We start from the raw sequence: 13,335 nt of genomic DNA, 5'->3' as shown, positions 1-13,335 counted from the left end.
CCTGCAGTTCCACAGAGAGCCAGACAGACAGTCTGCATTAATGAAAGAGAGAGCTCTCCGCTCTTCTCACCTTCTCTAATCTGTTCTGCATGTGCATTGCTCGGCCTGACACCCTCTCTGCAGATTCAGCTGTTCAGTGTGTTTGTTTAGTGAGGTGGAGGGACATCCATAACAGTAAAGCTGTCTCCAGCAGAAAGCTTTTATTCACTTTTCTTTTCTCCTTATATTGTCTTCTCCCACATTCTCTAACTGTTTGTCTCAGAGAGGGTGCAACACCCAAACTCTGTGCACACACACTCAACCTTTACTGTTGATTGTAGAGCTCAACCAGCTTGTCTTCAGAGCTACTTTACTACAAGCTGAATGATACACAGACTTTCATCTACTCGTGCCTCCTCTAGGCCTGGCTCGTTCCTGCAATTCCTCCAGCTATTCCAGCTGTGTACACACAGTGAATCAAATGCAAAAGGGAGAAAATAAACAAGTGTTCATTCCTTCTCTTACCTGAGAGAAGTTGAGCCCGTTGAGGGGGTGACACTGCTCCTCCACCCGCTCCACTGCCCCTGTCGTCTTTCCCATCCTCTCAGCCTCTTGAGCCAAGAACAAGTCCAGCACAGGCGTCCCCCTGGACCGAATGTCCCACTCCGTCAACGAGTTGACCATCAGCATCACCCACACTGGCCTTTTCCTCTCCCAGTTTCCCGCAATGGCGTTGAACAGGTAGTCAGCATACAGGCCACGGCCACGCTGGTCAGCGGTCATCCAGTGAGGCATCATGTGTTTGACGTAGTCCAGGTGGCGTTTGAGGCGGCGGTACAAGTCTCGAGGTAGCAGCTTCTGCAGGTTCTCCCCGTGGGGCAGCAGCTGGCAGCTGGTCAGCTTGGAGATGGTCAGAGGATCGGTCAGGTCCAGCTCAAAGAAAACATTGCGGCTGCTGTGGAAAGCCTGCTTGGACCTGTCAGGGATGAAGTCCCAAACTCGAGTGTAGGGCACGTGGATGGTACCAAATAAGTAGGAAGGCGGGTGAGGAGGAGCACGCTTCACTCTCCACAGGAAAGAGTTCATGTCACTTTGCTGTCCAAGAGGCAGAGGAAGAAGGGACGGAAAGAAAATAAGAGAGGGAGGTAAAGATTTTGAGAGCAAACGGAAACAAAAATACCAGAACCATCATGTTAGAGCAATTCCACTTGCCTTAAAACTAAAGCTGACACTTTTTTCCTCTATTGTGGTTTAGTGGCTCATGGGCTCGGGTCAACAAGTTAAAGATTGAAATACCATTTTGAGATGACGGCAGGGGAAGCATGAAGTCTAGTCAGCCCGGGGCTGTGCTGTGAGGGCTTGCTGCTGCGGTGCAGGCAGCGGGTTTATAGAGGGGCCTTCTGGGCTGTAAACAGACCCCCGTGTATTGTTGAGGGGCATGCCTCGGTTGCCAAAGCCTCTTTTGGCCTGGGAAGCATTTTGAAGACTGCAGTGCAAATATACTGCAGTGGAGCTCATAAAAGCCAAAGGCTGAAAGAAACCTGCTCTCTGTTCTGACCCCAACGAGATACTTTTGTTTGTGATTTTTTTTTTTTTTTTTACACTAGGCAGGGAGATCTGGTGCTGACAGCCTTAAGTACGGCACTGTTTTTGTCCTCTATGGTTTATACTACAGGAAGTGTTTGTCTACTGTGGTTATCTTTATACAAAAGCAATGTCACAATGGAAATGAAATAATCGCAGCTATTCTAAATGAGGCCTTATTGCATTAAAAATATGTTTCTTGTTAGGTGCTCTGCAATGTGCTGCGCATGTGCTATGACTTTGATGCTGGCATTATTCAAATATGAAAAAAAATTAACTTCTATAAACAATATCAAACTTCTGGCTTCTGAGACAGTGTAATCAGGCGTTTGAGGGATGAAACCCATTACTGTAGAATAAAGTTATTCTTAGAAAATGTTTACTTCTAAAATTTAATCAAGATTTCCTTCAGCTGTGTTCCAATTATATTGCGCGCTGCCAACGCTGCCTTTGTCACAGAAAACGTTTCAAACGGAGCTGCCAAAAGCGAGTGAAGTGGTCTTGCGGGATGTTCTGTTATCATCACAATTAACGGCAATGAACACACAGTGATTTCTGGCGCAATCTCGCGCCTTACAAAACTAAGCAAAAGTGCTATGTTTAATTTCAGAGCTGCGTTTCTTCCCCGCAGATACACTGAAATGTTTAAGCAGTTTGTTTCTTGGTTTCTTAACTCGATTTTCACGTTGGCAGGACGCAGCCCGACGCTGCGGACTGACGGGAAATGTTTGGACGGCATTAGATGCATTAGTGCATTCTCCATCATATTTTTTGAGACACGGAAACTTAAAAAGCAGAACTTTGCAGATTTAGCAGCTGTACGCTTACAGGCCTACCCCCATAAACGAAGACTCCCCGACATGGAAAGTGCGGTCGCGTCCCGAGGAGAGGCGAGATCCCCTCTGCTGGAGCGCCTTGACGCGCAGGGCTCCGTTTTATGGGGGTAATTACTCTTAACAGAAAACAGAGACCACTGTACTGACGCATTACAAATCACATGAAGCGCGGGAGCTCGAAAGTCTTCAGTGATCCCTGACAACAGATCCGTTATCCGCAAAGGCCTACAGGACACGATGCACTAATGAAACACAAGCCTGTGATCTCTGAGCGACTCCCTGATGATCTCACAGCCGCCAAGTGTCATATTTAAAAATGTCCATGTTGGGTCGCAGCCTATATTGGCGGGTTGAATGTGATTGTCTGCAGTCGTGATTATAATTAACTTTTTTTCCTCTTCATTTCGAAGATGCATTGACAGTCTGAGGCAGGCAGACAGACAGACAGACAGACAGGTAGACAGACAGACAGGCTGATCCTCCTCACGGTGAGAGTTCAAGCCAAACTTTGACCAATATGCCCGATCAGTGTTTTAATAGGCCTGAAACATGATCTCGCCCGAAAGGTCTTGGCATTTTTTACCAAATGAAGTCAAGTCACCCGTGGGTGTTCCCCGCTTGCGTTTGTCACATAAACAGCCGTGAAGTTGGCGAGCGATAAAAAATTAAAAAAAAAGAAGTTTGTCTTGGCAAACTGCTTTCATTTATAAGGCCCGGATCTCTTCTCTGGTTATTTTATGCGCCAGTTCTGAAAATACCTGAACGTCGCATGTCTGAAGATGAGGCACAGTGTTTAATCACTGAGCTTTAATTCAGATTAATACAGAAAAGACATTGTTAATATGATTATTATGATTATTATAGACAGTAATTATCAGGCAATTCACACTGATCATCCCAGCTTTTCGTTTATTCATTCGTTCATCTCATGGCACATCAGTTTATTTGTTAATAATAAAAAGTATCCAAATGTTTAAAAGGTCGTAACCTTTGACCTCATTGTAGAGCACAATTATGACAAATGATGAATGATATGAGATGTGATTGTGCTCCCAAAAAATAACAATAAAATACTGTAAAACAATAAAGTTGAGTTTCTCACTTTACACTTAACACTTTGAGATGTTTTCGACAACAAGTGTCACCGTCTTAACAACTTCACTCACTTCTGTAGGCTGCATAACGAACTTGTCGGATGAATATTGAAATGTGTCATTATGTTCGTATAAGCGTCTCTGGAGAAACGGGGTGTCCGTGACTCGACAAAGCGCCCCATCACGACTCACCGACTTTGGTGCGTCGCACTGCTTCGGTCTGTCCGGTCGGTGTGCGCCCCAGGGTGCCACAGTGTGCAGGAGAGCGCTCAGGAAGACCCAGCTGAATCCCGGCAGACAGACCATCGTGTCGAGCTGACAGGACACTTCTGACAGTCAGCTCTCAGAGACTTTCACGTCTCTCTCTCTCTCTCGACGTGCTCTCTTCTCACCGCCCTGTCCCCGTCTGCTTTGAAATGTTCAAAACAATAAAAAAAAAAATAAAAAAAATAAAAAAAACCGTTACCGGTGGCCTCTTGGCTCACATGTGCCGCTCGGCTGGAGGACCATTCCGCCCCTTCGCCATTCCCGACGCTCTCCGCGGCTGAGTTGAGTCGTTTCTGTCTGAAGCTCTTTCTGTCTCCTTTGACTCGGTGCAGTCCTGAAAGCAGCAGCTGAAAACTCTTTGGAGAGTTTCCGCGGCGCTCTCCAAAAGTTTGGAGCGGTATTGACTGGGAGAGCTGGAGGTGGGACGATTTGAGTACCCCCCCCCCCCCACACACACACACACACACACACACACACACACACCCCTGCTACTTTTAAGAGGAGGGAGCGCAGGTTCAGAGAGGGATGACAGGTTTGCGTGAGTAAAGCCCCTCAAGACAAAAAGAGTGCAGAGAGGGGATGAATGTTCTTACAATGTTCTTTTAACGTCCTGTAGTGTGAGTTTGGACATTGCCTCATTCAGCATGGCCGTTTTCCTATCCCATGGCATCACTATGAGGCTTACAACATGCTAGAATGCCTGTCATGCTCAATAATGAATTTATATGGTTGCTTACTATCTTTCTTGGGGTCATATTTTTTAATGAAACTTATAAAGCGAAACTTTAGCTGGATGGTATTTATTTTATATTCCGTTACTGCAGGGTTTTTGTGGTGTTATTTGTTAAACTCTTGCAGCTTCAAGATGTTTAGAGTGATGTCTTACTCAAACTTAACTCAAACTACCTTCAGCCTCGTCTCACAGTCTTCCTCTGCAGATGGAAGGCCCTGGTGTCTAGTCTCTGTATGTTAATTGTCATTTCTTGCATAAATGTCACCACTGTCATTGACATGTGTGTGATATTTTTCTGAAATACAGTTTAATTTTGATTTTAAGTTTAACTGGGTTTCACCAGAATGCCGAGTCGGGGAATCAGGTGGCACAGACAGAGTTATGTTTGGTTTGTTTTTCAGCAGAGTCATTCCAAAGATGTAAATGAACAATATTTCATATGCTGTCATGTGCTTCCTCTTCAGGCGGATTACATTTATCTCTGTCCCTCTCTGTTTGACAATCCTGCAGCAATACATTTATATCTGAGGGTCTTGTTGCGGCAGAGAGCTTCAGAGCTTATACGCATGATTAATGGTCACAAATAAACAGGTCCAAGTAAAGACAACGGTGAGGAGTGTTTCATTTATTTTCACTCCAGCGCTCTTCCTAACATGTTTTAGTCTCGATGTGGAAATAAACGCTCGTGTTGAGAGAAAGTGGCCCCTCTCTCTGTGCAGGCCGCCGTGTCAACGCTTCACTACTCTGCTATGACCTCAGTTATTGTCCAAGTGGCAGACAGTGTGACAGAGTCAAGTAGTGGGAAATTTATCATGGAGACCCCTCAAACAAGTGGCACCGGGCCCCTCCCTGCAGGGCAGAGGCAGACAGACCTCGGACAAGAAACTCTTTGTCCTCGGGCCGTGTTCTCCCCTCCTCTCCACTCCTCTTCTCACCACTCCGGGCTCACTTCTGTTACTGGGCAGCTTTGTTATAGCGTCCGACCGTCCCTGTACGCTCGTTGTATTTTCCGTGGAGATGAGGCAGATTGGGCGTTTCTGATGAGCGTCTTTGATCAGCTTGTCATTTAACACAGTTTCACATTGTAAAACTGTGACACTTCTGCCCTTTGACCCTTTGACTTCTTTTATTGGGCACCATTCATCAAGCTTTTGGAATCTGGAAGGCTGAAACGTCAATATTTCTTTGTTTCATACATCTGCACAATGGCCTACTTGAACGCAGCCTCAGATGTTTTTAGACTCATGAAGGCAGCATATAAAGGAATAACACAATAGAACCATGTTGATCTAATCTAATCTTTTTTCCTCCTCGCTACTCTGTTTCTCCCCTTTGTGGCTCTTGCTCTGAGACAGGTGTGGGATTTCAGTTAGCGGTTTCATCTGCTCTAATATGTCCACCTGTGGACTCAGGTACTTGCTTTAACCACACCTTGCAGAAGGCTTCTCTTTGAAGGAGCTTTTCACATTCTTGGCCGGTTAGGAGAGGGCTTATGAGCGGCTGGGCTACAGGAGATTCCTGGAAGGGGGCCAGCGCTTACAGCATGGTGCACATATAGCCGGGGACGAAAGAAGACTTTAAAAGTTAATGTTAGCAGACCACAGAAACGCTCGCTTACAGAACGCACATCTGGGGAGGCGTTAGAGAGAGAGGCTGAGACAAAGAGAGCCCATTACAATATAAAGGTCTTTTTTTTTTAAAGTTAAAGTATATCTGTAGTTGAGCCCTTTGCATGTTTTTCCTGAATGTGTCCATTATATACAGTACGTACCCCACATGGACAGATGGAGAAAACACACTGAGGGAGGTAGGGAGAAGGAAAAGAGAGAGTAAAGAGACCATGTCAATGTCTGTGGCCCTGCAGCTCTAAGGATCCTGTGTCTACTTGTCCTTGTGGCTCCGCGGCTGCCTGTCTGTCTGATGCTGTGCTGAAGTCCTGCCACAAAACCCCAACATTAACTTACTGCCTCTGCCTCAGCGTCATTACTTGTCTATCGGTATGTAATGATAGAGGTAGTACTTCTATTACAACTACTACCACTGCTACTACACCACATGAAAAGGAAGTATGAACTGTTACAGAGAAGCGGCGACTGAGGCGGGAAGTGGGTGCAGACTGTTTTTTTTGTTATGCACACAGGGACCCCTGGTGGTGTGAGGAAAAATTGAGATTATGCACCGTGTGGACAAAGATGAGGACACAGAGAGAGATGGTTGACTCGAGGGCAGAAAGATAGCACTTCAAAGAAAATGTGAGTATGATGGATATGAAGGAGTGGCTCATAGCTTTAGGCAGCCATACTTCAGAGACTGACTGTCAGACTGACTGACTGCGAAGGCCACACTGAACGCTCGCTCTCTCTCTCTCTGTCTGTCTGTTGTCTCTGCTCTCAGCTGGACTACACACACACACTCCCTCACTATCTCCGCCTGTCTCTTGCTCGGGCTCCAATATCCTCTGTCCCGCTTTGAAGATGTCGAGGAATAATATTGACTGAGTCTCTGGTGAAATGTTATTGTGGTTTCCCTTTCCGGACGTCCTGGGGAAAAGGGGGGGAGGGGGTTAAAGGACAGAATAGGAGGTGGTACAGAAGGAGGAGGGTAATGTTAGGTGGTGGAATATGTCAAAGAATGTCAGAAGGGGGTCCAACATGAATTTGTTTGAGCCCAGTCACATAAGACAGGTAGAGATGAGAGTAAGCAGTTTGAATCTCAGCACTTTTTTGTTTTCTGTCTGAGACTTTCGCCCATTGTTTGTGGAAGAAGTACACACCGATTTAGATGGTTTAGACAACAACAGGTCTGTGATCAGTTCTTTTCTCCATAGTCTCTGCAGTGACGTCCCCTGTGGCGTGTCAACACATGCAGAAGATGGCTATCTGTCTATCTTCATCATCCAGAATGAGCTAAAAGCAGGAGGGGAAAGATGAGAGGAAGAGATAAAGTGACAGAGGTCATGGTCAGGGTTGTTTTTCTGGAAGCAATGTATCGGATGGGTTTTTTCTTACAGCTAATTTTAGTGATTGTTTTGAGGTGAAGTAAGTGATGAAAGTAATTCAGTTTGGTCACATCAGAGGCAGTTTTATATAGGGGTGATGGGGCACTTTAAAACATTAAAAATGGCAGCACAGACATCAAGCCATAGCAGCAGCTGCAGGACTCTCATTTACAACAAATCAGACTTTGATATTCTATACGAAGGCGCATTGAAATTGTTCTGGAGGCTCATGGTGACCTTTCTAACACATTTACACTCACTTAAAAACACAGTCACTTTGTGTTAAGGTCTCCTTTAATGTGTCAGCCACCTGTAGATGGCTTTCCATTTAAAGGTAAAGGCCTGTCTTGTTAGTCACGAACATACTACTACGGGCATTGTCAAGATGGCTCCTGTCCTGAGATTTTAGTAACAGATGTGAATATTCTTTTTTCTCTGTTTGCACAAATACACACATACTTACTGACTCTCTTCACAGAGGTCCATATCTTGTGTTTGTTTCCTAGAGCTTATAATGCTCTCACATCAAAGGCTTGGCTGGCAGAGTCACCCCATGATGCATTGTGTTCTCTCCCACTGATCATGGGCATTGTGAGTTATTGTATCATCCATATCAGGAGCACCCCTGCTGTTCTCTCTCTCCTTCTGCCCCTTTTACCCCAGAGAGCCAAAAGCAGGGGAGGTGGAGGAGTGAAAAGACCCCTCCTGCTGTTAAGTAGATCTACCTTTTGGCTATTTGAATGGTAAAAGAATAAGATATGGAGGAATAATGACGTTTCCCCTCTTGTCGTCAACAACCACAGTGACGCTTCTGCAAATCTCAGCACTGGACAATAGATGTATTCATATCATAATATTATGGAAATACGATGTATATATATAGCTAACGTTAGTCCATATAATACTTTTGGTGTTCATTGTCCATGTCCTGTTTGCGGTTAATGCAAGCAGGGGTTCAACAGAGGCTGCCAGTGCCAAATAAGGCCTTGTGCGTTGACTGGGGAGCACAGTATAAACAGCATGTGTTATGATACCATTAAATCAAAGCTTCTGGTCTGCCGCAGTGTGCAGGAACCATACATGAATTCCAGCCTGAAGGATCAGATGAGCTCTTCTTTAAGTCGACCAAAATCTAGATTTGGACTTGACCTTCTTTTGAAGACGGTCATCTGCTCTAATGAGGTTCTTTGAAGATTATCTTATTGTCCGAGGTGCTTTTATGCCACATGTATAGTAAATTCATGGCATCAAAGCTCGCCTCGGTAAAAGAGATCAACAGAGATGGGGAAGCAACCACTGTCTGTCATATTGTTTTCATACACGGTGCTCTTCCTTGCTTGTGTAATCAGAGTTTACAGGACTGACTAGAGAAAGCAAAGCCCGGCCCTGTGTCTGAGTCAGTAAAACCTCTGTCTCCTTGGATGTAGAAGGTTCTGCCACCAGAGACTCTAACAGTGTTTATCCTGCATTTATTCAAAGTTTATTTGGTGTGCGTCTAGCACATCTCTGTCTGTGGTGGTATTGTATTCTGGCTGCTGTGGCCTATGTTGGATGTGAATGTGTTTGAGGGGGTAGTCTTAGTCATAGGCTGTCTTGAGCTTTGTTTAGCCACATCTGTGAAGCCAGGTGTCCGAAACACCACACAGTGTGTGCCTGCATTTCGGCCACTGTCTCTGCGTTTAAAGCAGCGGCTGTTTTGGAGGGACATGTGACTTGAACGTGTGTTTGGAAGTATAAAAACACTTCAAATGCCTGACCTGTGTATTGGCTTATTTTGGGTCAGTGTGGGCTCCAGCACAGGTCTGTGGTTAAAACTCACAGAAATAAGGCACAGTAGGGCAAACATCTTGACTCAGCTGCCCCGTCAAAGAGAACCATATGATGCCTTTGCTAAGCTCTTCGATCTCTGTGATTAATAACGCTGGACTTCAGCAGTGAGGTCAGAACCAATGTAAGGCCATGGGAGAGAGGGGCTGAATCATGTGTTATGTTGTAAGAGAATATGACATTTCATGCTTCCTCTCCATCATCTGCTGTTTTCCGAGTCTCTGTGTCCTTTTCTCCCCACTTCTCCTTTGGTTTTCGGCTCTGTTTACTTTCAAGATCAATGCGCGGTTCTGTAACACTTGGCTGGTCTGCTCTCTCAAACCCAAAGAGTTCATGGATCAGTGTGGACATACATTCATCTAAATATGAGACATGAAGGGGAGGAGAGAAAGAGAGAAGAGGAAAATTTAAAGAAAAGAGACACAAAAGGAAAATGTGGTGATGGAAAGCAATTGATGTGAAGAGACGCAGGAATGCCAGAGAGGGAGATGATTAGGTCTGATTGATGACTCTGTATTGATGCAACGCAGACATAATTTATGGCTTTAAAGGGCATATTTCAAGTGTCTAAAATTAATGGTTTGTAGAAAGAGGGCAGAGGAGGAGGAGGAGGTGGGAGCTTTCAAGATCTGTCTCCATAATAACAACCTGGCTGTGGATTCTGACGAACACACGGACACACACAGACAGTGACACAGGTACACACATTATGTACACACAATCCAGACTTCTTTCTGCTGTCTGGGCATCGCTCCTACAGCTACTCTTCACTCACACATAGAGCTGTTCTCGTGCTTGACAGGGAGCAGAGGAGCTGTCAACAGGCCCAGAGCCTGTCAAGAAGCAGGCTGCGCTACCACGCTACACTGCTACACACACACACACACACACACACACACACACACAGACTGATATAAACACAGATGCTAACGTGCACACACAGTTGAAACATGTCAAACAGCATGGCTTCTATGACAAAATACTCACAAACACACATGCATAGTAGGTCAAGAGACACACATTAAACAGCATAGCTTGTATGACTGAACTGACTGAACTGTACACACACACACACACACACACACACACAAAGAACAGAAACACACTAAACAGCATGACCCTTATGACTGAATACACACACACGCAGAGACAAATACACAAACAGTTCGCCCAGGAAAAGTCTAGGGAGGTAATTTTCTGCTTCTTCAGCTGATCCTGAACATGTGTCGAGGTTTATACTGTAATCTACTGTAAGAGACTGAGAAAAGAAAATACACCAACTTCGCCTCTCCTTTCATTTCTTGATTTATTTATGGTCTTGCCTGGAGCTCTGTTTAGGCTGCCACAGGACGTGTGTGTGTTGTGCTGCCATGTGTGTGTATGATGATATCATTAACCACTTACATATGACTTACCTTGGTATTAACTTCTTCAATGCATCAGGCAGATAATCGTTAAACATTGTCTGAGATTGGTTCCCAAAACATTATCATCTTATAGAGTGAGTGGAGATTTCCCCGGTGGACAACGTGCTTTAGCAAACCAAGCGGAGAGTATAGCTCAGCTTCTTGTGGCTCGAGTGCAATCCATCAATAACATCACGATGACAGCCTCCAGTCTCCACCTGGCCTCGTAGAAGATGAATTACAGCCTGAATCTGACCGTGCTCTTATTCCCAGGTCCAGGTGGAGGGCATACTGGGGGCCTAAATGCCCCACTAGGGAAGCCAGTAATACAGTAGGAGCAATATAGATGCATAAACTGTATCAGTAGACACATACTGTATATACTGTAACCTGCCAGCATTTGCACTTATGCTGTACATAAAGTACCTAGTGATAGAATATGTTTATTTTGTGGACAGAGAAATTGGACATGATTCAGCAATTCAGTTACTTTGCTACATTTTTTCAGTTATCAGATATATTATTTAAGTATATAAAAGTTTTAAAATAGGAGCAACTTGCTTCATAATCTTTCTTATGTAATGTCTTAAAAACTATATGGCAATAGCAGTGATGTATGAACAAACGCTGGTTAAATTTAATTACTGCAACTAAAAGCTATGCTAGCAGCTCTGTGACGCTGGCACTAAGGTGTTTTGAGCTAAATGCTAACATCAGCATGCTAACATGCCCACAATGACAAAGCTGATATGCTGTTGTTTGCTGGTATTATTGTTTCCCATGTTCACCATTTTAGTTTTTGCATATCAGCATGCTAACATTTGTTAATTAGCACAAAATAGTAAAAAGCACAGTTGAGGTTGGTGGGAATGGTGGTAGTTTTGCAGGTATTGGTCATAAATGGCAAATTAAAATTTCGTCCTGATGATGGTGCTGTAAGCAAAGTTAAGAGATTACCTAAATCATCACAACTCATCCTGAGGGGGTCATGAGTGTCTATCTATGGTCTAAATGCCAAATGCCATGGCAATCCATCCAGTAGTTGAGACATTTCACTCAAAATTGCAAATGTGAACCTCTTGGTGGCGCTAGACGTAAAGTCAAGGGATCACCAACATCATTAGGATACATTGTCTGGGAACCATGAATGTCTCTATAGTGTTTTGTGCCGATCCATCTAATGTCCTAAATTCCTTTGTACATTGTACATTTGGCAATTAAAGCGATTCTGATTCTGTAGATGTTGAAATATTTCACAGGATAAGTGAAATCTTTCACCTGCTGGTGGCACTAGATATAAACTCAGGGGATCAACAAAGTCTTTAGGATTCATCCTCTGGGCACCATGAATGTTTGTACAAAATTTCATAGCAATCCATCCAATAGCTGTTGAAATAGTTGAGGTTTGACCAGTGGTGGACCGACCAACTGATATTGCCATCCCTAGAGCAGTAAAAAAAATCCACCCGTTTTTGTAGGCATTTATGGGCCATTGGCAGTCATTGCATTAGTATTGGACCTGTCATTTAGTTCGCAGTATGTGAACTTGAACGCCTCCAGTCAGTGGCTCTCCCTCATTTGAATTGAAGGACCTGTTATCAGTGAATCAGTCAAGCAATGTGACTTTTTCTGCCACATTTATTGAACACCCTACACAACTTTTTTATCTTTTGCAAAACATAATGAAAATACTTTTTCAGAACCATCATGCGTGAAAACAAAGTCATAAAAGGCAGAATGCCACAGCATGTTAAACCTCTGCACTCTAGGCTGCTGTGTTTCAAACTTTACCTGCTGACGAGCATGTACAGTTCAGACACGAGGTGTATTACAAAGGGAGACTCTAGCAGTGACCCTGCTGACCACTGTGGCTGTACAGAGACCCGATGAGAGCAGCCTGGTTGGACTGCAGAGGGTTAAAACATACATTACACTCTGGGGAGTTCAGAAGTCTGCAGCCCACTCAGTGAGACAGTCGGTTGATTTATGAGCCGGAGCTGAGCCCAGTGCAGTCTACTGGGTCGAGGCACGCCACCATGATTGAAAGTCACATCCAAGCCAATGTACCGGCCACTCACTCACCACAGTGCACACGCCCAGAGATAACTGTGTTCTGTTTGATATCATAGGGTCTCAAATGAAGTTGACAGAGTAGCATTTACAAAGTAATTTGAGCACACAGGATACAGAGTCTACTGTTCTTGTGAAGTGGCGTTTAAATTTTGTCCCTCGTAAGTTTCTCTTTCCCTCCCTTGCCCCTATTTGCTGCCATGTAATCTTTGGCTTCCCCTCCCCTCACCCGCACACTAACCTATCATGCCTTTCATGCAATTAGATATACGGAATATACAGAATATACAGAATTTCATGTTTTTTTACAGCGATTCAAAATCAGATGATGTCGCCAGAAAGTTGGAGAAATGTTGTCAACTCACCCTCATACATTACACAGTGATTACATCTGACATCTGAGTGAGTTTGTGAAACATCGTGTTTGGATGTAGTGGGGGCAGGTCTAAACTGGAGTCAGCCAGCAGTGTCTTAGCCAGCTATCTAGCAGCATACAGTGATAATGTCTCAGAAGATGGTAAATGGCATGATGTCAACTATG

The 13,335-nt window shown here is 44.4% G+C and overlaps 1 protein-coding gene across 2 annotated transcripts in view; it reads right to left on the bottom strand.

The window, feature by feature from the left end:
- trabd2b (TraB domain containing 2B) overlaps positions 1-3,894 on the bottom strand; it is a 61,658-nt gene extending 57,764 nt beyond the window's left edge. For both annotated transcript variants that reach the window (XM_070909116.1, XM_070909117.1), the window contains exons 1-2: positions 3,686-3,894; positions 505-1,074 (exon numbers count right to left, since the gene is read on the bottom strand). In XM_070909116.1, the coding sequence (XP_070765217.1) occupies positions 505-1,074; positions 3,686-3,799 (684 nt within the window). In that variant the 5' untranslated portion in view covers positions 3,800-3,894. The remainder of the gene's footprint in view (positions 1-504; positions 1,075-3,685) is intronic.
- Between the last annotated feature and the right edge of the window lie 9,441 nt (positions 3,895-13,335).

Source organism: Enoplosus armatus, chromosome 7 (assembly GCF_043641665.1).
Source record: "Enoplosus armatus isolate fEnoArm2 chromosome 7, fEnoArm2.hap1, whole genome shotgun sequence".
NCBI lineage: Eukaryota > Metazoa > Chordata > Actinopteri > Centrarchiformes > Enoplosidae > Enoplosus > Enoplosus armatus.
Note: the sequence above shows the minus strand (reverse complement) of the source record. Positions and strands in the feature narration are given on the sequence as shown.